This window comes from Aptenodytes patagonicus, chromosome 2 (genome assembly GCF_965638725.1).
Source record: "Aptenodytes patagonicus chromosome 2, bAptPat1.pri.cur, whole genome shotgun sequence".
Classification (NCBI taxonomy): domain Eukaryota; kingdom Metazoa; phylum Chordata; class Aves; order Sphenisciformes; family Spheniscidae; genus Aptenodytes; species Aptenodytes patagonicus.
The window spans coordinates 134,747,657-134,774,847 of record NC_134950.1 but is presented as its reverse complement, the minus strand read 5'-3'; the positions used below and the strand labels follow the sequence as shown (position 1 = coordinate 134,774,847).

The following is a 27,191-nucleotide window of genomic DNA, read 5'->3' as shown; positions in this document are numbered from 1 at the left end:
CGCCCGGGGGAAGGGCCGGTGCGGCGGCGGCGGAGGGGGTGCGTGGGTGTGAGCGCGGAGCGGGGCCGGGGCGGAGGGACGGGTTTGTGCCTGGCTGGGGAAGCCGGGGCGAGGGTCCGTCTCCCCCCACGCACACGCACCCCACGAGGCGCGTCGGCTGCGGGGACAGCGGCGCTGCCGCCGGGCAGCCATGAGTCGCCGACCCCCCGAGCCTCCTCAGGCTCCCGCTGGCAGCCGAACCTGTCCCGGCGGGTGCTCGCCTTGGCCCTCAGCGGGGGGGAGAGCGGCGGCGCCCGGCGCTGCCCGCCCCGCCCGGGGGAGCCGCCCCCCGCCCCGCCGCGGGAGGAGGACGGGGCGGTGGCGGCCCCGGGCGGAGGTGGCTGCCCCATGGAGGAGGTAAGGGAGGCGGCGGCGGCGGCGGCGGGACGGCCCCGGGGGCGGGGGAGGCGCGGGCTGTCCCGGCCGGGCACCGGCAGCGGCGCGGCGGGCTCCGGGTCTGCCCCGCCGCCTCGGTCGAGCGAGGTGGGGGTGCGCTCCGGGGCTGGCGGGCGGTCCGGGGGTGTAGGTGCGGGGCGAGCTGTGCGGGCGCGAAGGGGGACGCTTTTCTGAGCCATATCCCCCCCTCAAAAAACTGAGGGGGGAGACCGCCAGACGCCTGCGGGTGGTCGCAGGGTTGGCCTGCGCGCTCTCCCCCTCCCGCGGTGGCCTCCCGCCCCCCCAGGGGGTCGCGGGCAGCGAAAGCAAAGGAAGCGGCACATGTCGTGCTGTGAACTAACGCCGTGCAGCCTTTTGCTAACGGCGCAACTGGTGGTGGCTCTCCAAGCATCCGAGAGGAGGGGACCCTTCAGAGCTGCCCCGGCCAGGGCCCACGCGTGGCCCCAGCGCCGCTCGTCACCTGCAAGGCAGGGTCGCAAGGCCAGGACTGTCACTTCTGCTTGGCATTTCCTACGGAATCGCCTGAGTTTCCTTCGTGCGGGCACACAGGCAGGTCAAGAATGTCATGCGGCTGCAGACATGCGGCTTCTCCGCAGTGCATCACGATGAGGAGCAGAACTGCACCCCTCACCTTGGGGAAGGGCGCGTATGTCATAGCCTGGGAACTACACTTGTCAGGAACATTTCTTACATCTTGGGAGTCTTGCTGTGCCAGGGCTAAACTCCAGCCTGGTTGTATCTGCCTCTATTACAGTGTGGCATCTCGGACAGTACACTCGGGCAGCAAGTACCAGGCAGTGATGGCCGGTTTCCCCATTTCGGTCGCACAGCACGCAGTCCTTACTGCGCTTCTGTCTGCGTGCACCCGCTCAGACCCTCGTCCTGCGGAAGAGCTGTGCACATCTGTAAGTCGAAGATTAGCCGAGCCATTCAGCTGCAGGGAGTGCTTTTCTGAGTTAAGTCGCTAGTGGGCAGAGAGTTTCATTTTTCCTGAGTAGTTCATGGTCTGAGACTTTTGTGATTCACTGTGCAGATACGAAAGATACAGTAATGCCAAGATGATGATTTTGTGACTCGGATGTTCAGTACATTTTGAAATACCAAGTTGAACTACCAACATTCTTCAAGTTGGTTTTGAACCATTATGAATAGCTGCGTCTTATTATGAATTAACAGCCCAGCATCAACTAACAATTACTAAATTTGTCTTGCATGGTAGGTTTTCTTTTTTCCTTCTTCCTTTTCTTTTTCCTCTTTTTTTTAGTGCTGTGGTGGTGTTTTTTTTTTTCTACTTCCCCATGTGTTAGCTTGGTTATTTTTGTAAAGTAGTTGCAAAACTAGTTTCAACACCCTAACTGCAAGGGATCACTCGGAGAGAAGATGATTAATTTCTTTGCTAAATGCAGGTCTGGGCCTCTTTCTTAAGTACATTTTACTTAAGTGAAAGAATGATTGGAGGAAGATAAGGCAGTATTAAGTTCTTGACCTAAAATGTAAACGGACTTCTAAGTGAAAACCCCCGTGTCTCTTCCACCAGACTTCTTTTGAAGTGCATGACAGGTCCAAAACGTGAAACACAGAGGAAAATGTTGATCTTTGTTTTAAAGGTGACCTCTGTAGGTTTGAGTAAGTCCACTTGTGCTGTCAAAATGTTATTGTAGTAGTATAATTGATTTCAAAGTGGTTTAGCTGATCTATAACCTTCATTTTGCCTTTTGTAAAAGCAGACCCGAGCTATTTTTAGCATTTCTCTTATCCACGCTAGATCGGGACGAGGAGTTTGTGTAAACAGATGAAAGTGATTGCTTTGTTCTGCTCGGGATTGTGGGATTGTGTGACGTTCTGAAAAGTTAGCAGCTGGATTCACCCACCCCTGGATTAATTTTATTCATTGGGCTCCAGTCGCTGCTGAGAACATTGCTGGCAACACAATGCGAGCTGTTGATCCTCATCCTTAGGGAACTGGTATTTAAAACCACTCTGGAAGACAACTGCAGATGAAAAAGAAAATTAATTCAGTGGCTGAAGCATGCTGTTGGAGCTTGCTAAACTCTGTGGGGTTGCCTGGCCTATTTTTCTGTTCTGTGCTAAGATGAGATGTGGTGCAGCGTTAGGACAGCCTGAGCACTTCACCTTTGACAAGGAATAAAGCAAACAGGTAGGTTCCTACATTTTGCTTGCTGCCCGACGGACTGGGATCAGCCCTAACCTTTGTATTCACTGTGTTCCCAGCAAACTATTTCATTCAGTCCCTTTCTGTAATCAAATGTAAGTTTGCTGATGAAATGTAAACCCCACAATGTTTTGTTGCCTTAGTAATAAAAATAACAAAATATATTTCTTCTGAAATACACCTTTTAATGGAGAAAATAATCATATGATCTCAGAGTCCTGCTACCCGTTTTCTTAGATGGATGTGTGTACAGGACCGGGGATAAAGTGTTTGTACCGCAGCAGAGACTACATTTTAAAAAGTTTTTTGTTCTGAATCCTCTACATAATTCACTGTCCTGCATTACCTACAGCAAGTCATAGTGGGTGGTTGGTAGAAGATGTGCTCATATGTCTTAGGATATTAGTTTAATGCCTCTGTGCTCTTCTAATCTGGGTCAGCTACAGAATCAAAGCTTGTAGGTTTGGTTCTCATGGATATTTAAGATTGGGACTAAGGTACCAGGGTTCCTGCACAGGAACCGTGAGTTACGTCTTTAGGGGGGGGGGGGGGGGAAGCAGTAAACTTTTGCTTTGAATAGCCAGGAAAACACACAAGGAAATGGAATGATTTCTACAATAATGAAAGGTCCTACCATTTGCAGAATACCCCGGACCAAGATTTTAGATCCAGTGGGCATGTTTACTGAGGAAATAGATAAAAAGCCTAAGAGTGAAACTTGTCTTTTCTTTGGGGCGATTATTTCTCATGATACTTTTCTTCCAGCTACAACAGTGTTTGTGCACCGCCTAATCTTCCTCTTCACAGTTTGCTGAAAAAACAGATTGCAATCTTGTTTTTTTAAGAAAGAATTTATAATGGGAGCACCGCTTACTCCTTAAATGCTGACAGTATATTCAGCACCTATTTGAATGCCGACATCCACTATTGAAAACATGGGTGCCTAACTTTTTTTGTCCTGCTCAAACCTACTCACACAGGTTGGTCACACTGAGTAGGCCATATGTGAGCAAGTCACGTTGACTTACTCACACAGGTAAAGTTAGGCATGTCTGCTTATTTTTCCCAATGTGCTTGTAAATTATTGTTGGATTGCTCAAGCAATGCGTTTTAAGGAAAACGCTAAATTGAGACACTCTGTGGCTCTGTAAATTTTGAAGTTTTAAGCATAGAAAAAGCAACAAAAAATACAGAAAAAAGACATGCAGCTGGCACTGGATGTAGGTCTGATATTGGTGGGGAAAAGAGAGAAGCCATCCCACAGGCACTAACCTGGGATGCAGTCCGTGCCCCGCTGTGCCAACTGAAGGCTGCATCTTCCTTAGGCTCCTCACTGTAAACCTGCCCCAACAACACTTCTGAAAGCTGTTACGTTGAACCACAAGTCACTGTGCAAAATGAACGAGACCTGTTTTCCAAAGCACCTTAAAAACTGCGGGGGGTGTGTGTGAGGCCTCGGTGCTGCAAGATGTGGCATCAGTCCTATGTGTATGGTTAATAGTATTCACAAATACATAGAAAGTTTCAAGAAGCTTGTAATACAATGGTGTCTTAGCTGAAGATCTTGCAAGACTTAAGAGCTGCCCTACTTGATTCAGTGGTTTTCTTTTTCCTTTCTCTCTGTATAACAGTATTTCTGTGTGTTTGTATATATATGTGTACATTTGAAGAAAGGAAGTATAAAAATTGGATGGGTTCTTTATCTTTCACGGAATATACGTGGGGAATTATTTAGATTAGCAGGAATGCACTAGGTAGCTCTTCAGTTTTTTATCTGTGGCCTGACTCTTACAGTAAAGATGTTCTCGCTTTCCAAATTGTGTGAACCCCCAAGCGCTGATGCTGCCCATGGCAGCAGAAGAGGCAGTACCTGAACGAGGGCAGCAGTTGCTGTGCTGGGTCATCGCGCCGTACGTGGGACGTGCTCCAGCTCTGGGTGGGACGGAGGAGGAAAGCTCTGCTCCTGCCCAAACCAAGTAGGTTTGTTATATCTGGAGGTATTACATTCTCTACGACAGATTTTGCAGCCCTTCCCAAGAGCTGAATTCCTGTGCTCGATTAAAGAACACCTGCTCTAATCAATAATTAACAGCATAACATTGCTGTTGTTTATGAATTACAGAAGTTAAGGAAGAAGATGCACAGTGGATAATTTGTGTTATTTGTACTGTAGTCTCTATGTTCATGTTTAGAAAGGCCAGTTTGGGTCAGGTTATGTGAAACCTCATACAAGCACAGTTCTTTGAACACTGTTAGAGGCAGAGTTTCACAGTATTAAAGCACTGGATGGGGTGAATCCATCCCGGACTTTGGGCACCATTTGAAGTATTTACACTGAGTGAGAATAGTTTGAGTTACGGATTTTTTTTTTTCTTGGTAAGTGTCAAAAGTTTGGTAAAGTGAAGGTAAGTAGAAACCAGGTAGGCTTTTTTTTTCTGAAGGCTTTTCTCCAATCCATTTGAGAGCAGTCTCGCTGAAGCTGTGCGCTTAACTTACAGAACATATTTGAAATTATTCTTTTTTTTTTCCTTTTGAACTCATTGAGCACTGGGACATAGCAATGTTGCTGTGGAGGGACATCTGCAAATAGATAAATGGGCTGGGTCCCTGCTGTTGGGTGGCTCTTACCCGTTAGCCAGAACTTACCTAGGTTTAATAAGAAGGTGTGTGAAGGACCGCGTGGTGTTTCAGAGAGAGGTGGTGTTTCAGAGGGAGGTGGGGTAAGAGAAGAACCTCAAGCATTTGAGGTAGGTATTGTCTTGAAAGACTGTGATTTTGATTTTTGTTACGGTGTGCTGCAGGAGGCATGAGGGTTTTGAAAAAGCCAGGTCAAACAAGAAGGGTGTAGAGGGAGTGAGTGGTGTAGGGCTGACCTACACCTGCATTTTCCTGTTCCCTGGAGAGCAGGGAAGGTATTTCGGGTGTAGGACGTGCATGAGAAGCGTACATGAGAGGAGGTGCGGGGAATATCAAACAGAAAGAAGAAAGAATTAGTGTCTGGTAAATGTGGAAAATAGAAGAGGAATTACATACGGTGGCAGAGGGAAGGTGAAGATACTCAAATTCCAGAGGAGCTAAAATACCAGACCGTGGATTTTAATAGCGCTCCCTGTTCAGAGCTGTGAGTTGGCAGGCGTTTAGTGTTGCAATGAGGCCGGTAGCTTGAGAAAGGTGGGAGCCTGATACCTGAGAAAGTATGTTTGCCTGGGAGGGCTCAAAAGGAAGACGTCAGGAACTGAGTTGTGGACAGAGTTTTATGAGAAAGGGTGGTCCCTGGATACTTTTATGTTTATTCAGTAGTGGCTACGTCATACCAATGAGGATATACTAGCAGTCTAGCCTGGGTAAAGAGAGAGAGACGGGAAGAAGAGAGTCTCTTGGAGAACCCCAGTGTTGTGTAGTTCACTGACCACAACAGAAAGCATCTTGTGACAGCAGAGGCATAGAAAGAGCTCTTTCTTTTTTAATGTGCTCGCTCTGAAAGAGTGACTGAATAAATTTAATAACCTTCATCAGATTTACTGTCAGAGATCTTGCATCCTGTAGGACGAAATTAGTTTCTGGTGCAAAACACCAGCACAGGACCAAATGGCTGGAGTGTAAAACTGTTTGGTTTATGTTTCAGAAGCGATTTAAAAGGTTCATTTTGAAGGGGATATTGAGCTGTCTTTGACATGAAAACCGGTGTCTTAATTGAAATTAGTGACGATACTATTTATGTCTTCAACTTGTACCCGTCTCTGCCTCCATTTGAGAGTAGGTTGGTGTTAATTCTGTGTATGTGCCAAACATGTAGAGTGCGCAGAGCATGTGTCTTTTCTAGTAGCTGACATAGCTGAGCCTTGCTACGGAAAGCCCTAGCGCTTTTGTTTCCGAAATGCATGTGGTTAGAGAGGAGCTAACAACTCACTGCAACAAGCAGGAGCGCCTCTGACAGTGTGCATCTGGTTGCAGCCCAGACAGTATTATTAGGATTTGGAGTAGATGTGTCATAGACATCTGACAGGTGCCACATCTGGAGTCACAGTTATGCACCATTTGATTTACTCAATTGCATTGCTTAGTTAGCATGGTTTAGTGTGATTTTTAAGCCTAGCCATATGTAACATAAAAGTTACTTTGATATTTGGGGTTTACAACTGCCATTCCACCCTCCATGCTTTCTAAACCCTGGCTGCATTTCAAATAATAAAGTACTCTCTGTTCTGTGTTTTCAGGATATTTTAGGGCTCATTATAAATACAGAGGAGCAGCAAGAAACATTTTGCTTTTTAGCTGAGATTAAGTAGATATCAGTTGGTAAGATTAATTATTATTGCATATTTAAAATACACAGGCAAAGAGCAACATCAGAAACCTTAGAGCTATATGAAAACAGTTATGCATCATTATATTTAATTATTAATCGTATTTAATCCTACAAAGTAGTAAAGTGAAACTAGTGGTTATGTTACCAGAAGCTGTATTTCTTTTGCCTAACTTGTACTGGTGTGGGACAATTTTCTGGAAATGTTACTTAATTATTCAAAATGTGGCAAAGATCACCAGGCCTGTGCCACGTCTTTTCAGCTAGTAGGAAGGAGAGGGCCAGTTCTACAGAGAAGTGCAGTTAATAAAGGAGAAGGGACTCAAGTTCGCAGAAAAGCATCTCAAAGGTTAATGACAGTAATGGAGCAATTTAAAGCTTGACAACTAAAATAAAGGAAACGTAATGTAGAGGAATTAGAAGACAGCATGTGAACAGGATACATGAGTAATCAGTACAAAAGATTATGTCCTTTTGCAAATAATGGTGGTCATATACCTTTGCTCCGGCACTGGGATATTTGTAGAGATAACTCAGAGCCTGACTGCAGTGAAACAGAGCTTTGCAGGGGCAGGTACCCCTTGCCTCTCTGTGCTGCCTGTACACCCAGGCAACCCACCCTTTCTGCTCTGTTCTGCTGCGGCTCCAGAGATAGTTCAGATATTTCTGTGCACTTGTGTCATGGTTTAACCCCAGACGGCAACTAAGCACCACACAGCCGCTCGCTCACTCCCCCCCGGTGGGATGGGGCAGAGAATTGGCAGGGTAAAAGTGAAAAAACTCGTGGGTTGAGATAAAGACAGTTTAATAAGTAAAGCAAAAGCCGTGCACGCAAGCACAGCAAAACAAGGAATTCATTCACTACTTCCCATCGGCAGGCAGGTGTTCAGCCATCTCCAGGACAGCAGGGCTCCATCACGCGTAACGGTGACTTGGGAAGACAAACACCATCACTCCGAGCGTCCCCCCCTTCCTTCTTCTTCCCCCAGCTTTATATGCTGAGCATGACGTCATATGGTATGGAATATCCCTTTGGTCAGTTGGGGTCAGCTGTCCCGGCTGTGTCCCCTCCCAGCTTCTTGTGCACTCCCAGCCTCCTCGCTGGTGGGGTGGGGTGTGAAGCAGAAAAGTCCTTGACTTAGTGTAAGCACTGCTCAGCAGTGACTAAAACATCCCTGTATTATCAACACTGTTTCCAACAGAAATCCAAAACAGAGCCCCACAGTAGCTACTATGAAGAAAATTAACTCTATCCCAGCCAAAACCAGCACAACTTACAGCCCTGAGCTGTGTAGTTTTAGCCCTGTTTGCCAACTGCACACTGATCAATAGCCGAAAACAGCTTGCTTATGCTTTCTGCTGCTCCTAGAGAGGGGTCTTGTTCACCCATCCAATGCATTGCGGTAGACCTATTCATCTTTTGATATCTTTACAGGTTCTGCTCCCTACACGTTGTTTTATGGACAACAGATAACATATGGGTGTGGGAAGCAAGGGGAGGAGATACGTGGAGGGATATTTTGATGTACGGTGCACCTGATTTATGCTGAGATCAATACTCCGATGTACTTAATTGGAAACTGAAGGCTTTGTTTTTAATGTAGTAAGAAAACCTGCCAGAACAGGCAGTGTCCTTCCAATTAAACGTAGGCCAGGCCACGTGCAAAATCATACTTTCTCTCACCTCTGCATTGATCTTGGACCACCTTAAGTAGCAGATTTGACATAAATTACAATTTTTCATATTCCAAAGACTGACAAACTGAAGCTGATAGTGATAACGTCAGCACTCAGAAGTATAGTTCCAGGTTCTCAAAAGAATAGGAGGGAATGATACCATCAGTGTTCAGAAGTGTATGTAACACCCTGTAACAGTAATAGGGAAGAACAAAGGCAAACCATACATCAATAGTTAACCTTTAAAGTTAACCTTTAAGAAAGACAAGAATGACTTAGACTGAAGGACGCCAAATTGAAGAGGTGAGCAAAAGGACACAGTGAGGAAGACTATTGACGACCGCCAGAGGACCCTGAGAGACCACCAACGAACATAAGAGCGCATGCGTTAAAGACTTTTACATATGTTGATGAGTTCCAGGAAGTAACGTGAATATGTTAATCACTACTAGGAAATCTAATGAATATGTATATTCTAATTGTATATAACTTCTGAAGTTGAACAACTTGGCGCGCACATTAGGTTGGAATGATCCCCTGCGTGCCCGGCGCCGCAATAAAGAATGCCTGCTTTCTAAAACTCCAAATTGAGTCTTAGAAAGAGTTTTTCATCTGCCGACTTACGGTAACAGATTTGGCACCCCAGATGGGACACTGCTCTTGAGCCTTGACGGATCCTGGGATCGCGGAACCTCAGCCGGCACCGAGGGATTCTCGGAGAGGATTTTTCCCGATCCCCGGACCGAAGAGCCCCTGAGCAAAGAACGTTGTTTTGTGAGTATTAAGGCATTCTTTTGGAAATTTGGATACCTGCCCATCAGATGCAGTGAAAGCTCCGCAGGGTTGGGTTTGGAGCCCGGACGGGGGCTGGTCCCCGTTTGGTAGGGGTTAAATGTCCCCATTTGGTTTGGAAGGTGTTAAAATCCCCGTTTGGTTTAAAAGGGATTGGAATTCCCGCTCAAGGTAAATGTTAAGAGCAACCGCAGTAACAAATACTGTAAGAACTTGTCTATTATTGTAAGCATTTTGTCTGTTATAGTTCGTCTGTTTGTCGTAGTGACCGGTTATTTGTGGTGGTGTATGAAAGACTTGTTTGTGTGTGTGTGATTCCCCATGTATAAAATGGGCGCCGGATCATCCACGGGTGGGGGAATTTTAAAGAAATCGCCTTTGGCTTGTATATTAATACATTGGAAACAAATTGCAGGATCCCCTGGTGGGGTCACAAAAAGGGATGATCTAATTAAGTATTGTAATCAATGGTGGCCACTATATAAACTAGAAGATGGAGAAAAGTGGCCAAGGAATGGTACTTTGAATTATAATACTCTGTTACAACTAATGTTGTTTCTAAGGAGAGAAGGAAAACAGGATGAGGTATTGTATGCTGATATGTTCTTTACATTAAGGCAGCATTCTGAGTGGCAAAAGAAGTGTGGAATCAATTTGGCCCCAACTGATCCTTTGGTATTGGCATTGGAAGAGGATAAACGAGAGAGAAAAAGGGAAGGTGTTAAAAAGGTGTTGTTCAGCATGTAGTATTGGACAGAGATGTTTGAAGTTGACCCAGAATGAGCAGGAAGAGGATTTAGAGATGTTAGTGGCTCCAGGGTTGAGGCAAAGACCTCAGAATCATGAACGTGAGCCCTTTGGGGCAGAGGGTGGTTTGGACAATGAGTCCGAGAGAGACGCTGCAGGGGTCACGCCGGTGGCAAGGAGAACTCGGAATTGACAGGGAACCGCATTGCAAGCTCCGTTGAGACAAGCAGTAGGGAATGATGGTTCGGTTGTAGTGAAAGTGCCTTTTTCGATTATAGATTTAAATAATTGGAAAATAGCTGCCGGTAGTTATGGGGACAATTCCGATCGAGTGGCTAGTGTTTTTGAAATGATGATAAAAACTCAGGATCCAGATTGGAAAGATAATTGAAGTTGTTATGCAAGTATTGTTGGATAGTACAGAGAGGGAGATGATTCATGAGACGGTAAGGACGCAGGTTGAAGCCCAAATAGCGGCAGGGACATTATCCTGGCTGGGATCCTAATGATAATGGGCAGAAAATGTTACTAATGCAATATCAGAAGTGGGTTCTGTTTGGTATAAAAATGCTATACCAAAAGCGATAAATTGGTCAAACTTATACAAGGTTAAGCAGGATAGAAAGAAGCCTCCCACTGATTTCCTAAATAAACTGAAGGGTGCTGCTCGGAAGTGTACAACTCTGGATCCTGAGTCAGAGGAATAAAAGAATCAGTTAACAACTTTGTGTATCAGGCAGTCTGCTGACGATATCCGGAGAAAGCTGCAGAAGTTACAAGGAGCAGATGCCAGGGACCTGGGAAAATTGTTGGATGTGGCTTGGGTGATTTACAGAGATCAGCAGAAAGAAAAGGGAAATGCTAGGTTGATCGTGACACTAGAAGGAGCCTATGGTCCTTGAGGGAGGGATATCCTCCAGGGGAGGATTTAGAGGTGGTTATCGAGGAAGAGGATATGGTAGAGGATTCCCAAGGTCCCCAACAGGAGAGATACAGTGTGCTTATTGTAGGAAAAAAAAAAAAGGAGGCACTGGAAATGAGAGTGCCCATCGTTGCAGAAATTTGGGGAACAAGACGCTCCCGTGTTAGCCGTAGAGGCAAGGGATTGAAGAAGACCAGAGGAATCCTCCCCAGCAGAGCCGCTGGTTAAAATTAAGCTGGGGGAAGATGTAACTGAAATAGAATGTTTGGTCGATACAGGGGCCACCCATTCGGTTTTGAACACGAAGAAACATGAGTTAGGATACAATACTGTGAGAATTATTGGTGCGACAGGAAAGCCGGAGGTGCGGCCCTTCTTTAGACCTCTAAAATTTAAAATTGGAAAACAATGGGTAACGCATCAGTTTTTGTATCTACCAGGTGCACCAAAACTTTTAATAGGCTGAGATCCACTAGAAAAAACTAGAAGCTGAAATAAAGTTTAAGAATGGAGAAGTAGAAGTGTCAATGCCTGAATCTAAATTTGTCCAAGCTTCAGTATTATTATTGCAGGAAATTGAGCAAGTGAAAAGAAAAATCCCAACTGAAGTTGAGGATGCAGTGATTCCTGTTGGCTGGGCAGGAGAAATACCTGGAAAATCAAAGAGGGCTGAACCCGTAAGAATAGACCTTATACCAGGATCAACACCGGTAAGATTGAAACAGTATCCCTTAAAATTAGAAGCTAAACTTGGATTGGTACCTATTATACAAAAGTTTTTGAAATACGGGTTATTAAGAGAATGTGAATCTAAGTATAAAACTCTGATTTTACCTGTTAAGAAAGCTGATGGAAAATCTTACAGATTAGTCCAGGATTTGAGAGCAGTAAATCAAATTGTCCAAGATATACATCCGGTGGTGGCAAATCCGTAGACACTATTAACTGCACTCACTGAAGATCAGGGGTGGTTTACAGTTTTAGATTTAAAAGATGCCTTTTTCTGCGTCCCAGTTGATTCCGGAAGCCAGAAATTGTTTGCCTTTGAATGGGAAAATCCTGAGACTGGAACAAAACCCCAGTATATTATGGAGACAAGAAAATAGAAAGGGAGTAATGCTACAGTATGTCGGTGATATACTAATAGCTGGGAACTCCCGAGAGGAATGCTTGGAACTGACAGTCAGTTTATTAAATTTCCTCGGACTTAGTGGTTACAGAGCATCGAAAGGAAAGGCCCAAATTGCACAGGAAACTGTATTATATTTGGGCTTTGAAATTCTGAGGGGACAGAGACAATTATGGATTGCTAACTATGGGCTGATGGTAAAACCCTTGTATGAATTATTGAAGTCATCAAAAGGTCCCCTGCAATGGTCAGATGAGATGATGTGACCTTAAAGACTACTATCGTGATTAACCCTGCCATGTTTCTCTCAACTCAACAAGAAGGTGGCAAACCGGAACATGACTGTCTGCAGACCACTGAGGAAGTCTATTCAAGCAGACCTGGTTTAAAGGACGTTCCCTTGCAGAATCCGGATTGGGAGCTATATACGGACGGTAGCAGCTTTGTGAAAGAAGGAAGGCGGGTAGCAGGATATGCAATCACCACTGTCGAAACGGTGGTGGAAGCACAAGCGCTGCCCATCAAGACGTCAGCTCAGAAGGCAGAACTGATAGCTCTCACCCGAGCTCTACAGTTAAGTGCGAATAAGTGTGTGAATATTTGGACAGATTCTAAATATGCTCTTGGAGTAGTACATGCACATGGAGCAATTTGGAAGGAAAGAGGATTGTTATCCTCACAAGGTACGGAGATAAAGCATAAAGAAGAGACCTTGAGCCTACTGGAGAGCATAAAGGCTCCGGCTGCTGTAACTATTATGCATTGTGAAGCTCATCAGTTGGGACAAACTGCTCAGGAGCGAGGAAATAAGCTGGCTGATTTGGCTGCAAAGCGGGCTGCAGAAAAAGGCATAGGGAAGAAAGTACTAGCTATAGTGCCAGAGAAAATAATTCCCCTACAGAAAAACGCCGTTTATGATAAGCAAGATTTAAAACTAATCAAAACTTTACGAGCAGAAAAATGGGAAGACGGATGGGCGGTTACACCTACAGGTTTAGTAGTAATACCTCATTCTCTCATGAATAATTTAGTAAAGGAGGAACACAATGCTGTACATTGGGGAACTGAAAATTCGTTCAAATATTTACAGAAGTCAGTTATTAGTAGAAACATGGTGGAAATGATAAAATCAGTTACACAAAGTTGCGAAACGTTGTAAGAATAATCCAAAACAACACAAAATAAAATTCAATTCGGAAAAACTGCCGAGGGACAGGTGCCTGGGGAGTATTGGCAAATAGATTTTACCGAAATGCCAAGAAAAGGAGGGCTAAAGTATTTGTTGGTCCTTGTGGATACGTATACAGGTTGGCCTGAGGCCTTTCCATGTCGCACCAATAAAGCAAAAGAAGTAGTAAAAATATTATTAAAAGAAATAATTCCAAGATTTGGAGTATCTCTAGGGATGTCATCACATAGGGGTCCACATTTTGTAGCCAAAGTAGTTACCGAAATAAGCAGACTGTTAGGTATTAGTTGGGATTTACATACCCCTTGTAGGCCTCAATCTAGTGGTAAAGTAAAAAGAATGAATTATACCCTCAAGACTCAGTTAAGTAAGATATGTCAGGAAACCTCGATGAATTGGACACAGGCCTTGCCTTTAGCTTTGTTAAGAATTAAGTCCAACCACGAGGTAGACAACATTTCAGCCCATACGAATTGATGTATGGACGACCGTACCAAACACCTGGACTGCCAGGAGACATGCGAATACAAGGGGAGAATGATGCAAGAAATTACTTGATTGCTCTCGGGAAAGTTTTACGAAAACTGAATAAGTATGTAGTCTTAAATGAATCTCTAGGTCTTGATTCCCCAGCGCATCCATTCCAGCCCGGAGATTGGGTATACATCAAATCCTGGACTTCTGAAAAATAGAAAAGACCATTTCAAATCTTGTTATAGCCCAAAGTAACGTTTCTCTAGCCCTTAGTTGTGTCCAGGCTCAATTGTGGATGTAATCTATGGTAGCAGCAATTATAAGAGAAGGGGAAGAGGGCACCCTACCCACCGAAATTCAAAAGGTAATTTGGGATAATGCAACTAAATTTGAGAAAGAATTCCAATCCTGGTGGTACTTAGTTAATTTCACTTTTGATCCCGTCAACAGTAAGGCCACAGCTTTTGTTTTAACAGTTCATAATGCTTTGGTATACACCATATACCCAAACATTGCATTGGGATTAAATCGAATGGAGCTATAATCTGTCCATTAGAACATAGGGTATGGGCCCAACGAAATGGAAACAAATGGCAGACTGTTGATGTTAGTACATGTATTGTACGGGAACAACAAGAATTTGTTTGTGAAAGTAACACCATTAGAGCCCAAGACGTGTGCCTTGACACTGAGCAAAACGTCTGTCATTTTGAAGTGCATCCCGATGAAATGCTCGAAACTATGCTTGTATATATTGGAAAGGGATGTGTTTGTATGAGAAGCTTTTGTGATTTTATATTTGTAGATAATGTTAAAGTAGATAATAGCAACCACTCAAATATATGTATTTGCAACTTCACTAACATAATGGGATGTGATTTTAACTATACTGCTCCTGTTACCTCTTATCAGTTACTACAATCCAATTATACACTAAATGAAGATTTGTTACCTACCCCCATTGGAGTGAATCTCCCATTAGTGAAAAAGTTGCTGCAACATAATGATTTGTGCCAATTAGTAGAACGAGTAAAGAAATACTCCCTATCTTGGAAAGGGTGAAAAAGGATGGAGAACATCATTGGTGGGAAACCCTTCTTGGCTGGTCACCAACTGCAACAGGAATTCTGAACTTGATGCTCCATCCAATCGTTATTCTGATAATCCTAATTGTATTATGCCTATTACTGATATTAATTTTATATCTTAGAGTCTGGTGTATAATGTGACAGTTATCAGCTAAGATAGAATATCTGAAAGAATTACAGTATATTCATAACCAATAATGTAGCGAGGATTGTAGCTTTAATAGCTCCAGATACTCAAAAGAATAGGAGGGAATGATAACGTCAGCACGCAGAAGTATAGTTCCAGGTTCTCAAAAGAATAGGAGGGAATGATACCATCAGTGTTCAGAAGTGTATGTAACACCCTGTAACAGTAATAGGGAAGAACAAAGGCAAACCATACATCAATAGTTAACCTTTAAAGTTAACCTTTAAGAAAGACAAGAATGACTTAGACTGAAGGACGCCAAATTGAAGAGGTGAGCAAAAGGACACAGTGAGGAAGACTATTGACGACCGCCAGAGGACCCTGAGAGACCACCAACGAACATAAGAGCGCATGCGTTAAAGACTTTTACATATGTTGATGAGTTCCAGGAAGTAACGTGAATATGTTAATCACTACTAGGAAATCTAATGAATATGTATATTCTAATTGTATATAACTTCTGAAGTTGAACAACTTGGCGTGCACATTAGGTTGGAATGATCCCCTGCGTGCCCGGCGCCGCAATAAAGAATGCCTGCTTTCTAAAACTCCAAATTGAGTCTTAGAAAGAGTTTTTCATCTGCCGACTTGCGGTAACAATAGTTGACCTGCAGTAAGCTGTACCGTAGGGAAAGGGCAGATGCAGAGTTAGAGCCCAGCCCTTCAGTGTACAAGGCTGATGGATAACTTGGTAAATCAGACAGTCTCAGATTGTGTTCTCTAGCCTAACTGAAACTAGTAAATGGCAGAAGCAAGATTAGAATTTGAGATACTTGGATTTTTTTTTTTTTGGGGGGGGGTGGTGGTTAGTGTAAATCTCCTGCCTTGTGCTTGCATAGAAATCCTTCCAAATGCAATTTGAAGGTTGTCGTCAGGTAGGGTTGCAGTTTACGGTTTGTAAACAGCCTGGTGTGGGAGGTGTGAACTTCCACACCCTCCAGTGGTAGAAGTGGAAAGGCTGCTGCAATAAATGGGTTTAGTGGTAATTGCAAGTCTTCTACAATCAGCAAGAATCAGTCTTTTTCTTTGTACAGAGACCACCCACATGTGGTCCTGATCTAGCTCTTGGGCTCATAGTGGTATTATTATAACTCAGTCACTGTTTCTTCTGCTACCATTAATACAAAATAAGGAACAGGACAGAAACGCTAAGTGTGGCAATGTAGTACTAAGTAGTATTTACACCTAATCCCTTTTGTCATTAGATGTATATTCACACTGCAAAATTAAGCTATCTTTAAAGAAATGCCATATTCAAAAACATGATATGGCTGTTTCTGTGGGAGGCACCTCTCCTATTCTCCCCATAGCAGTAGTCCAGCAATCAATCCCAAGTGATGCACGGGCATGGAAAGAAGCGTTCAGTTGTGGAGCAGTATTTTCCAGCTGTCCTTCATCATTGGGAAAGACTAACAGGAGGGAAGTGTAGTGTCAGAGAGTAAATCTTTAACAGCATAATCCAGGGGATTTTTCTTAAAAGCCAAAACTGAGAAATTAAGGGGAAAAGGTTCTGGTTGTTTTACATGATTTCCATATAGAGTGTTTCACTGAAATGATCCCGTACGTAGAAACTGGTGCTGTGAACAATCTTCCGTGCACTGTATCTGTACCACCACTGTTGTGAAAAGCTGGTCACAGGGCCATGCTCCTTCAGAAACTGCCCTGGTAGCGGTGAAACCATTTTTTTTAAAAGGATATCTTATTGCAGTAATAATCAGTGTGAGCAGGCATGAATATATTTTAGTATCACCTGCTGGAGGAAGAAACGGTGGTAGTAAGACTAATCTTCAAAGCCACGCGGTGCAGCTTTATTAAGCTCATTCAGTAGAAATGATACATTCCTTTGGTAAACTACAGTGAATGGTCGTGATTGCAAATGTGAGACCCTGCCTTCCTCCCATCCCCGCTGGCACCTCCATTCACATCAGCAGGAGCTTTGTGCGAAGATCAGAGGGAGACTCTGACCTCTCTGCTGTTCTTAAGCCAAAGGGTGGTTAGGACAAAATGGCATGTGATCCTCTAGTGCAGTTGGTGGCTCTCAGCCTGGAAACTAGGGGTACCAAGACACTGTCTATGTCTTAGCAGAGAAAATAGTCAGGCATTATTATTTCTTAAAAGAGACATAAAAATCAATGCAGACTCCAGATAAATCTTAAAATTAATGGTCAGAAGTATTCCCCATCTCCTTAGTGGTCAACAGCTCTATATATCGATAGGAAAAGACCTAAAAATTCAGTTGTCTTTGATGTCCTGGGGAAACTGAAGCCATGACAGTCTTCACAAATTACTATGAGCTTCGGGAGCGTTTAGTTTCTCTTCAGCAAGGAGCCATCCCATCAGGCACACCAGGAATTCGTTTGTCCTCACGAAGGTGCTGGGAAGAACCGTCTCCATCGTAGACTTCAACAGACTGGCATTGTCTGCAGGCAGATTTCCACCATAAGCAAGTTGAACTGTGAGGGTTTCGGATGATCTGCCGGGCACACCATGGGCTCTTCACACAGTTACCGCAAGCTTTTCTTTTCCCTGGCAGTAGAATGTGTTTATACCTCTGGTCATTTTAATAGGAACCATCGAGTTGTCACCCATATAATTTCTGTGTTCAAAAGCTGTGCTTACAGGTGTTTTTTGAGGCATCACATTATAGATACTGCATTTCTAACTGTTTCCTGCATTTGCCTCTTCGTCAGACGGTAGAGTAATGAATTTGCTGTGTTATTCAGGAGCCGAATACTCTGCCTTAGCAGCAGCAGCTTCCCAGGCCACTCGGCTCCAGAGGAGCTGCTTAAGGTCTTTAACAGCGATTGTCCTTGACTTCTTATCTGCTTTTGATGATGATGAATTTTATTAATTAGGAGGATAATAGATCGTATTCATTGGACAAGTTGGTTGGTTGTAAAATTAAAGACTAGCCCTGGTCTTGCAAACATGTAATTATGGGACTAACTTCATGCCTGTGAGTAGCTCCATTGAACTCATTTAAGTGTTTGCAAGCAGCTAGTTACCATGTACTCATTGTCCCATACAGTAAATTCCCTCTCCTGCTGTTTTACTACACAGAGGAAAACTGTATTTGTGTGTGTGTGTTTAAAAAAGTAAATCTGTTTTCTCATATTTGGCAATAATAAGTCATCTGGTCATTTCCAACTGCAGCTGACAAGACAATCTGTATTGGAATATAATTTTTAATAGCTAGAAATTGTGTTGGGCATCACTGAAGGAAAGTACCTCTTACATCAGAGTGACAGATGAGTGCCCTGTATATCTATTTGTTGTTAGAAATGACTCTTTATAAAATTAAAGTTCCCTTCCAATCTTTGAAAAGAAAGTACAGAAAAATGGAAAGCCAACAAATAAAATTAGTTAAAAATAAAATGAATTTTCATAATTTTATAAATAGATTTTAATAGAATTAATAAAAATGAAATTAGTGTTACTTTATTTTCAAATTATATTTAAATTTACTCGAGTCCTATTTTTAAACCTTCTTACATTTAATTTTTAATGTGTTTTGTATGAAGCAATAATTAAAAAAACCTCTTGCACATTTTGATGACTATTACAACTACAGTTTTTATATAGTCTATGCTTTCATATAAAACCTGTAAAGTAAATTTGTTGTGATTTTTAGAACAGAACACTAACTCGTTACATTTGCTGCTGTTGAGAGCTTGTCTTTTCTGCTCCTGCCATTGCATTTTGCTGGGCATATATGGAACTAATGCAGTGGGGCCACTTGCTTTTCTGGTTGCCATTCCACCGAGTTTCACATTTTAATAACTCAGACTTGCCCTATAAAAGCTGAAACATCAAAGCTTTTTTAAATATGAATATGCAAAGTCCTTAGCAGTGATTCCTTCTTATTCTAGCAATACCCCAGCCCTGTAATAAAAATAAAAAAGTCTGCTGATATGACTATAGACGAAAGATAACTTGAAAAATGCTTCTGAAAAGCAGAACAATTTCAGAACAATTTCATTGCTGGAGAGTAAAAAAAAATACATCATTTCAATAAACGGGAACTGGGTAATGACTACATGGAAGTGCTTGGGAAACAGAGCTGCTATTACAATACATGTTAATGTGATTGTTTCCCTGAAAGAAAAAGCAAGGGATTTTGCTAACTGGCCACATATAATTGCCTATTTTAAGATTCCATCACTGAGTATACATCTGGCTTGGATATGTTGTTGTGGAATGACATCCAAAAGACAGTGATAGCCCAAACTTTCCATGAAATCACATCATCATGTGTCTGTTTTAGAAGAATTTGTTGCCAGTGTTTATGAATGTCCGTTTCTACCGCAGATGGGTTCAGTGCCTGGGCACCAAAAGAGGAGGCGGTGTCTGCACTCCTGAACTGACGTCGGTCTCATTCTGCCCCCAAACACTGCAGAGAGTCAGTTCATCCACATGAATGAACTGTTTAGTGTATACTTTATTTGAAATGCTATAGCTGTAAAAAAAAAAAAAAAAAAAAAAGGTGCATTTTAAAGATTAATTTTGACAGCTTGTTGCTTAATAGGACTGTTTTATTTGTGTCTTCAGGATGTTGACCTGAAAGCATGTCAGGAAGCTTTGGATGACTGCTGTCCACACCAAGGAGATGATCAGCTGGAACTGCAAGAGGAGGAGGAGGAGGAGGAAGACATAAATCAAGTAAATGATGAAAAAAATGGAAGAAGGGAAAACTGTGAAGAGGATGTGAGGGAGGATATAGGTCTTATCACTGAGATAAAGAGTAGTGAAGGAAATGGAGTGAATGGTTTTGAGAGGAATATTTGATTTCCTCTTTTCATTTGGAGTGTCCTTTGCAAGGGCAGGAAAAGAACAGTGACTTCAGATGATACTTTGTGAATGATGCCCTTGTACACCTTCTCAAAAGTTGCCCCCCCCAGCATAGTTTACGTAGTTGAAATGTTCTAAAGTTTACAGAAATCACTTGCAACTAACCATTTTTCAATTTGGTTTTATTTTCTCCATCATGAAGGTGGTGTGTTTGTGGGCAAGGATTTTTTTGGCCTACAAACACTTGAGATGTGGATGCTAAATTATACTGCTTTCACCATTTATGTAAAGCTCGATGGTCAGATGTAGAATTACATTTGGGAAACTGGATTGTTCAGATCTTAACGTGCATTGTAACTAGAAGGCAGAGCAATAATCTTAATGATGTTAAACTGAAACAGGTGCACTTTGGGTTTTGTTCTCTCTGAGAGCTACGATGAAAAGAGCATTTGTTCTTCTTGAGATCTTATGAGAGCCAAGAACATCGGATCCGGTTTTCTTGCCAGCCCCTCTGTGCACCACTGCCCTGGCAGTTAGGCTTTGAAAAAATACTTGCTTTTTCCACAATGGTGGGTAGGTGCAGCCTCAGAGAGTAGGAAAGCCCAGTTCTGCTGTTGTGGGGCAGAGTAGGATGCTCTTGCCATGGAGTTATTCTGCTTGTTCTAGCAACGTGACATCTCCCATCAGGATGAAGACTTGATGGCAGGGTCAGCAGTAGTGTTTCACAGAGCTGTGCTCTGTTTCCTCTCGGACTTTGATTTTTACCTCTTTTTATGTAAAATAACTGTGCTTCACAAAGCATTTCTGTTTCTTCTGTCACAGAGCAACCGCAACCATGTAGATTCCCTTCTCTCCTTAGAGGGCTATTTACAGCTTCTGTCATCGCAGATGGAAAACATGCTAGAGGTAAATGGGAAAACACATGTATTGCTAATAGATTGGGATACAGTCAGTGATTATTGCGTAATGACTTACTCTGTTTTGTCTAATTAAAAAAACCCCAGTGAATATATCAGCAAATCAATGCAGTAAAACTTACCTGAAGACGTTAAAGACGCTAGTACTCACCTTTTACAGCAGCTGTCATTGGCTCTACTCGAAAAATTTTCCCCAGTAATTTGTCTGGGATTTGAAAACTGCAAAGTCCTATCTTCTATGTCACCTGGTGTTCAAAGTTGGATGGAGTCACCGGACAACTTAACTAGTTCAACTAATAATTCCCTTTCTGAAACCTAATGCCAATTCATATTTATACAGCAGCTCTTGGTGTGTTTCTCTAGAGCAACATTGAGTTGTTAAGCACTAGCAGCTATTAAGCATTTGCAGCCAAAGATTAGAGTTTCCATAAATATTGGGTCAAGTGCTTAGAAGGATACTACTCTCAAGAAGAACGGACCCATCTTTGCTGCAAATCAGGTCAGTCAGCATTAGTGGCAAAACCCTTTTGTTTTCTTTTTTTGTCTCCTGGGCTTCTGATACTATTGTTTACTTTCTGGGTGCCCATCTTCACAAAAAAAGTTATCTTAATCAAAGTGTCCTTCCTGTCCCACAGCTCATAGCTGCAATCATTAAACATGAAGCTACTCCCTACATTCCTTTTTTGCAATACTCCAAGGGCATCTTACATATGCTTCCCATTGTAGGAGCCTTACAGGGTCATTAGTGTTTTTCATATAACTTCATGTTTATCTCTGGAACACCTAGTTTTGGGAATCTCTAGGTTGGATAGTGCCTCCCAGCACATAAATTAGCGTCCTCCTCTATTCAGCTTTGGTGATGGATTCCACACTAACAAGGTTCAGAAGTTCATCAGTTTAATTTTCTCTGTTCTTCTCATAATTTGAAAGGAATTTGGCTGTAGCCTTTATGTAGCTATAACAATACACGGTTGCATATTTTATTTAAGACTATTAATGCACTGCCATCTTGTGACAATCTATCTGTTGAAAATGGATTGCTTGGTTTTTCCAGGTACGAAGTTTTTACAGTGTGGGGGATTTTTTAATAGTTAACTTGCTAAGAATATTTCTTTTCAAGGGCTTAGTTGAAAATACCAGCTCTATCCCTCAGACTACAGATGGTCTAGTACAAGGTAACTCCCTAGGAGAAATAAGGCAAGACTTTCTTCTGTTACCTGCGCTCCCAGTAAGCATAGTAAAGAACTTAAGACGTTCTGGTCTTTATGGTACATCATTTCTTCCCTGTGGAAAGTGCTTTGTACATTGTTTGTTCAATGAACTGCAGTCACAAAAGTCCTTTCCTGCACCACAGTAGGGATGCTCAGCTATGGAGGAATCATATCGTACGCTTCCTACTTGATGTATTTACATTCTCAAGTTTTTTGTATCCGTGTATTTTATGACTACTCTTCTTGTCAGCAAGTGCCCTGACATAATCTTGCGCAGTGGCTTTGTATTTCTAGGACCCAGCAACTATAACCCAGGCCCACAAAAGGGGGGCCTTAATGCTACTGCAGCACTCGTTTATCATCTCGCCTTCAGGGCTGAGGGATCATACAGCAGCTTTATTTTTGTAAAGAAAAACTGAGTAGTAATTTAAAGTCAAAAGACATCCACAGAAGGTGTGATTGGGGGTGGGGATGTTTCCTCCAAACTGATTAGTAAAGGAGTTGAGTTGAAAACTGAACACAATAGACCTCAGTTAAGAAGGAGCTAAGCCAAATGTGGCAGCTCACAGCCCCAAAAGCTTTATAAACTGTGAAAGAAAAGCAGTAAGAATGTGCCAGCACGACCTTCCTGTCCTCCTCCCCTCTTTTCTTACACCACTGTTCTCACTGGTTAAGTCCTGCCAGTGAGCTATTTATCTTCTTTACAAGGTTAATTTTCTAACAGTTAGCACCTTGAACCAGCTCACCCTGGAATCAGATGCCCCAGAGACCACCCCTCCTAGAAGGACCTTTTCTTAGCCAAGATCAGATGAACACATAGGCTGTAGTTTGATGTACACTTAGCAACAGTCCCATTTCCACCTCTTTACACTCATCAGTCCCACGCTGTCCTTCCTGAGTCCTCCTCCTCCCAACCCTTCAGTCACTTTTCTTCTGCACCCTTCCCGCTTCCTCTTGCCATGTGCCAACACAGTGATGCTGTGTACAAATGGGAAACAGTATTCAGGATAGCTAGAAGAAGTTTAACGTGTAAAATTTTGACTTTAATAGATTCAAATAGTGGAATATTAAAAAATAAATTGATCAAGCCTGTGTAAGTGAGAAACGTAGAGACATTCATTTTATAAAAGATCCTGTTTTCCCCCCATCATCTTTTAGGCGAGTTTACTGGAAGATATACAAGTCGCTACTTCTAGTAGAGGCCAAGACCCATCATCCTCACACCACAATATAAGTTTGACCCAGACACTTTGCCACTGTTTCAGTCCTCATGATGCCACGCTACTAAGAACAGACTACCCCACTCAATCAAATTCAGAAACAAGACAGTTACAAAGGCAAGAAGAGTCTTTTCCTCAGTCAAGCTCTAATATCACAAATCCAGAATCACTACTTCATGGGTCAAATTTGACAGGGCTGTTTTCAGCTGCTGACATTAGAAACCTAATGGCCCATGACGATAACTTTGATGAAATTAAACTCATGTCTTTGGCTTTGAAGGAAGGCTTTGATCCTACAGAAGTTTCTCAGCTCTTTGAAGAACCTGGCTCAGATTCGGGACTGTCTTTGCATTCAAGTCACAGCACCACCTCCTACTCAGTCTGCAGTGAAGGTGCTGTTGGGTACAGCAGTGATGTTAAATCTGTTTCTTCACGTGGCTTAGGAGCTGTTGGTGGCTATAGCCAAGAACACAGCAAATATGGTCACGTGGAATATCCAGGTGATTCAGGGTGTTCTAGAGAAGCCACACTTCAGCAATTTCTTCATAACCACACTTATAATCAGCTGCCAAGTCAAGCAGCATCCACTCCGGAGTATCAGCAGCAGATGTGGATGGAGAAACCAAACGAAGTAAAGGATAGGTGCCATAATTCTACTGATACAAACCTTAGCAGTGATGAACGCCATGCAAAAGCTCTGAGAATACCGTTTTCAGTAGATGAAATTGTGAGTATGCCTGTTGACTCTTTCAACAGAGTGCTAGCAAAGAACCATCTGACAGATACTCAGGTATCACTCCTACGTGACATCAGACGAAGAGGAAAAAACAAAGTTGCTGCCCAAAATTGTCGTAAACGTAAACTGAATGCAATTCTTAACTTGGAAGAAGACGTATGTAATCTTCAAACACAAAAGGAGAGCCTTAAAAAGGAGCACTCTCAGCGTAGCAGATCAATCAGCCGGATGAAGCAGAAGTTAAACAACTTGTACTGTGACATTTTCAGTAGATTGAGGGATGACCAGGATAGACCTGTTAACCCACGCCAATATGTCATTCATTGCAGTAGCGATGGCAGTGTTTTCATAATACCCAAACACTTGGTCAAGTCCGAACAGAAACAAGATCACGAAAAAGAGCAGAAACAAAAATAAGATGGCTGAAGATCACTTAGGTTTTATTTTTCCTGAAAAAATGATAAGGGTATTTGCGTGACGACTGGAGGTCAGCGATTACAGTAGTACAAACAGAAAAGACTGCATTTGAGGAGGAAGACCGCATGTTCAAGGGTCTGGCAAACCCAGCCGACTCTGATCTGTTAGAAAGTCTACCAGCTGAGGCTTCTGAATGAGGAAATCTGTTTAGTTTTAATTAGAATTAAAGGAGCTAGGCCATCAGTCTAAGCATAGTTATATAGGCCTATGTAAAACTAGGAATTTAGTTTCTGGTGACGGGGGAGGGGAGAAAACATCAACAGGGGGAAAAAAGCAAGCTTGAGATCAAAGTTACGCATGGAAGAAAAATGTGTTTTAGTCTTGAGTACTTGATTCGTCATACACGAAGTGACCTTATTTTATTATTCTTTTTTAGCACTGAAAGAAAAATTGTAACTCAAGTTCATCTTCATCTTAAATTCACTGTGGATGTATGTATTCCTAAGAGATACTCTGTGCTTTGCATTTGTTCAGAACTGTTCTGCTTTTCCTAGTTTTCCTTTGAGGAGAGAGGCCCAGGAGGCTATTGCATTTTTCCTCACTACTTTCACCTTCATTGCTCCAAACAAACATAATGTACCAATTAATTTTACAACTACAAAATAGATTCTGAAAAATAATTAGTACCTGATTCAATATTGTCTTACCTTCATCCTCTGCAACTGAATCATTCTCAACTTTCTTCCATGAAAATGAGTGATGGTGAATGAGTTCCTGTTGTTTCCTAATCTGTGACGTATTTCCTTGTGTACCTTCCCTTCGCCCCCCATTTGGCTACCTTTCTCAAGAAGTACTGAAGTTTTTCTTCTTAGCTTTAGCTTTTTAAAAACTGGTATTTTTTAAGTATCTTCAATGTTAAGGATTTTTATTTTTAGATTTTCCCTCAATCTTTAAAGTAAATTAAATTGAACCAAATTACTCTTTATCTGTACTTGTGATAATGAGGTTACACTTCAATAGTGGCTTTGAATGAAGAGAAGAGCTTTTGGTTTTGATACTTATTTATTTGTGCTATGAAAAAGACGACATTTCATTCACTCGCATGCTTATTCACAACAGCTTATCCTTTTCTATGTTACAACCTGAAAAGGGTCTGCAAAAAAGATGGCCTAAAAGGCATGTGATGAATGATAAGGAAGGAATGTTAAGAGGCATACTAGTTTGTAAGATATTAAAATAATTACTAATATTAACAACTAGATAGCAACAAATACTTTTTATATCTTTTATTAAAAAAACCCGTAAAACCAGTATTAAAATAAAATCTTATTGGTCACGGCATGATGACAACGTAGCAACTTTATGGACAGGGATGTTAAAAAAAGCACTTGCACCGAACACAGAAAAACTACCCATACATGCAATACAAGTTTAAATGCCAAATTATACCTTTTGAAGACATAAAAACTATGCCATTAGCATGTAAATCATGTTGGTTGTTTGCACTTGTGTTTACAGTAACTGGTAGCATCAAGTGGCGTTTTCTAAAAAAGGAGCACTGCCTCCCAGAGTGCAAAATGCACTCAGTTATCGATAATGAAATCAGCCAGTTCGAACCATTTGCTCTGCATTTTATATGAAAATATTTCTTTAAATAAATGTGTGCGTCTGTTCTTTTACCTGTTTTGCCACAGCCTCAAATTGATAGGGTAAATTCATAGCGGAAACTTTCATTAGCGAGGCCCTGAAATTTCTTGCTGTTGGTTAAGCACCAGCGCGAAGCATATCTATCCTAACAGCAATTCACAAGGCATTTATTTAATCGCTAGTTCATGAACTTCAACCAAAACATGCAACAGGTAACGGATACATATGATGAATTGTGAACTTTATTTCTAGTTCCCAGGGAAAAAAAAAACCCCAACCAGTACACTTTTGCGTCAGCATGATTGTCATCCTTCAGTTAAATGACGTAATAAGCATTTTATAGTCTATGTATGTAGTCTTTGCAGGACCAGGTCTTTAAGTCTACTTCACGGCCCACATGCACAAATTCTGATAGATATTAGATGAGGCCCGTAACTGATAAAACCAGAAACCCAAGTATTTCTGTTTTAGGGCCTCACAACACAAGCTTCTACAGTCCTATGAGGGAAGGGAGGAAAAAAAAAGGCTCAAATTTCCAATGCCCGCTTCTTCAGTAGCAGTAGAGTGAGCTCTGCAGACTCTTGTAAAGCCAGCTACTAACGAAGTAAAGCATACACCCAGCTGGGTAGCAGTTACATGGTTAAATTTTGGCACATGCTGAAAATAAGCATGTTGGAACTCTTTCAGAGAACAATCTTAATAGAAAGCAGCATGCTCCAGATGACCCATGTAAAGTGAAGACATCAGCCCCAACCCCATTTCCCCAGCCCCATTCCGTTACCTGTAAATTTGCAGATTGGAAAGTGTCACAACCTGCCCTCAGCTAATTGCACTCTCGTTATTGTTCAACAACTGCATTTAAGAAGTTTATGTATGAATCTCGATTTCTGAGAGCTCAGTTAGCAACCATACCCCTACAAAACCTCTCAGGTGAATTACTAATTTTGGGTGGACTGTGAGTTGTAACAGTGCTGATGACACAGACACCGAGCGTTAGTCTGGATGTACTACGTAATTTTCTCAAACCTGAAGCTCCTACCCACAGAAAAAACTGCAGGCAGAATTCAGAAGAGAGTCCCGTTTTTTTCAATTTTAGTAGACTGCCATTTTCACCTAAAAACTGTTGATACTTTTTG

General features: G+C 42.3%; 1 protein-coding gene across 1 annotated transcript; it reads left to right on the top strand.

Moving 5' to 3' along the window:
- Positions 1 to 345: 345 nt before the first annotated feature.
- Positions 346 to 26,579, top strand: NFE2L3 (NFE2 like bZIP transcription factor 3). The gene is made up of 4 exons (XM_076331297.1): positions 346 to 396; positions 19,668 to 19,778; positions 20,730 to 20,813; positions 23,194 to 26,579. Exons 1-4 carry the CDS (start codon positions 388 to 390, stop codon positions 24,406 to 24,408), a joined length of 1,419 nt encoding a protein of 472 aa, XP_076187412.1. The 5' UTR covers positions 346 to 387; the 3' UTR covers positions 24,409 to 26,579.
- Positions 26,580 to 27,191: the final 612 nt, after the last annotated feature.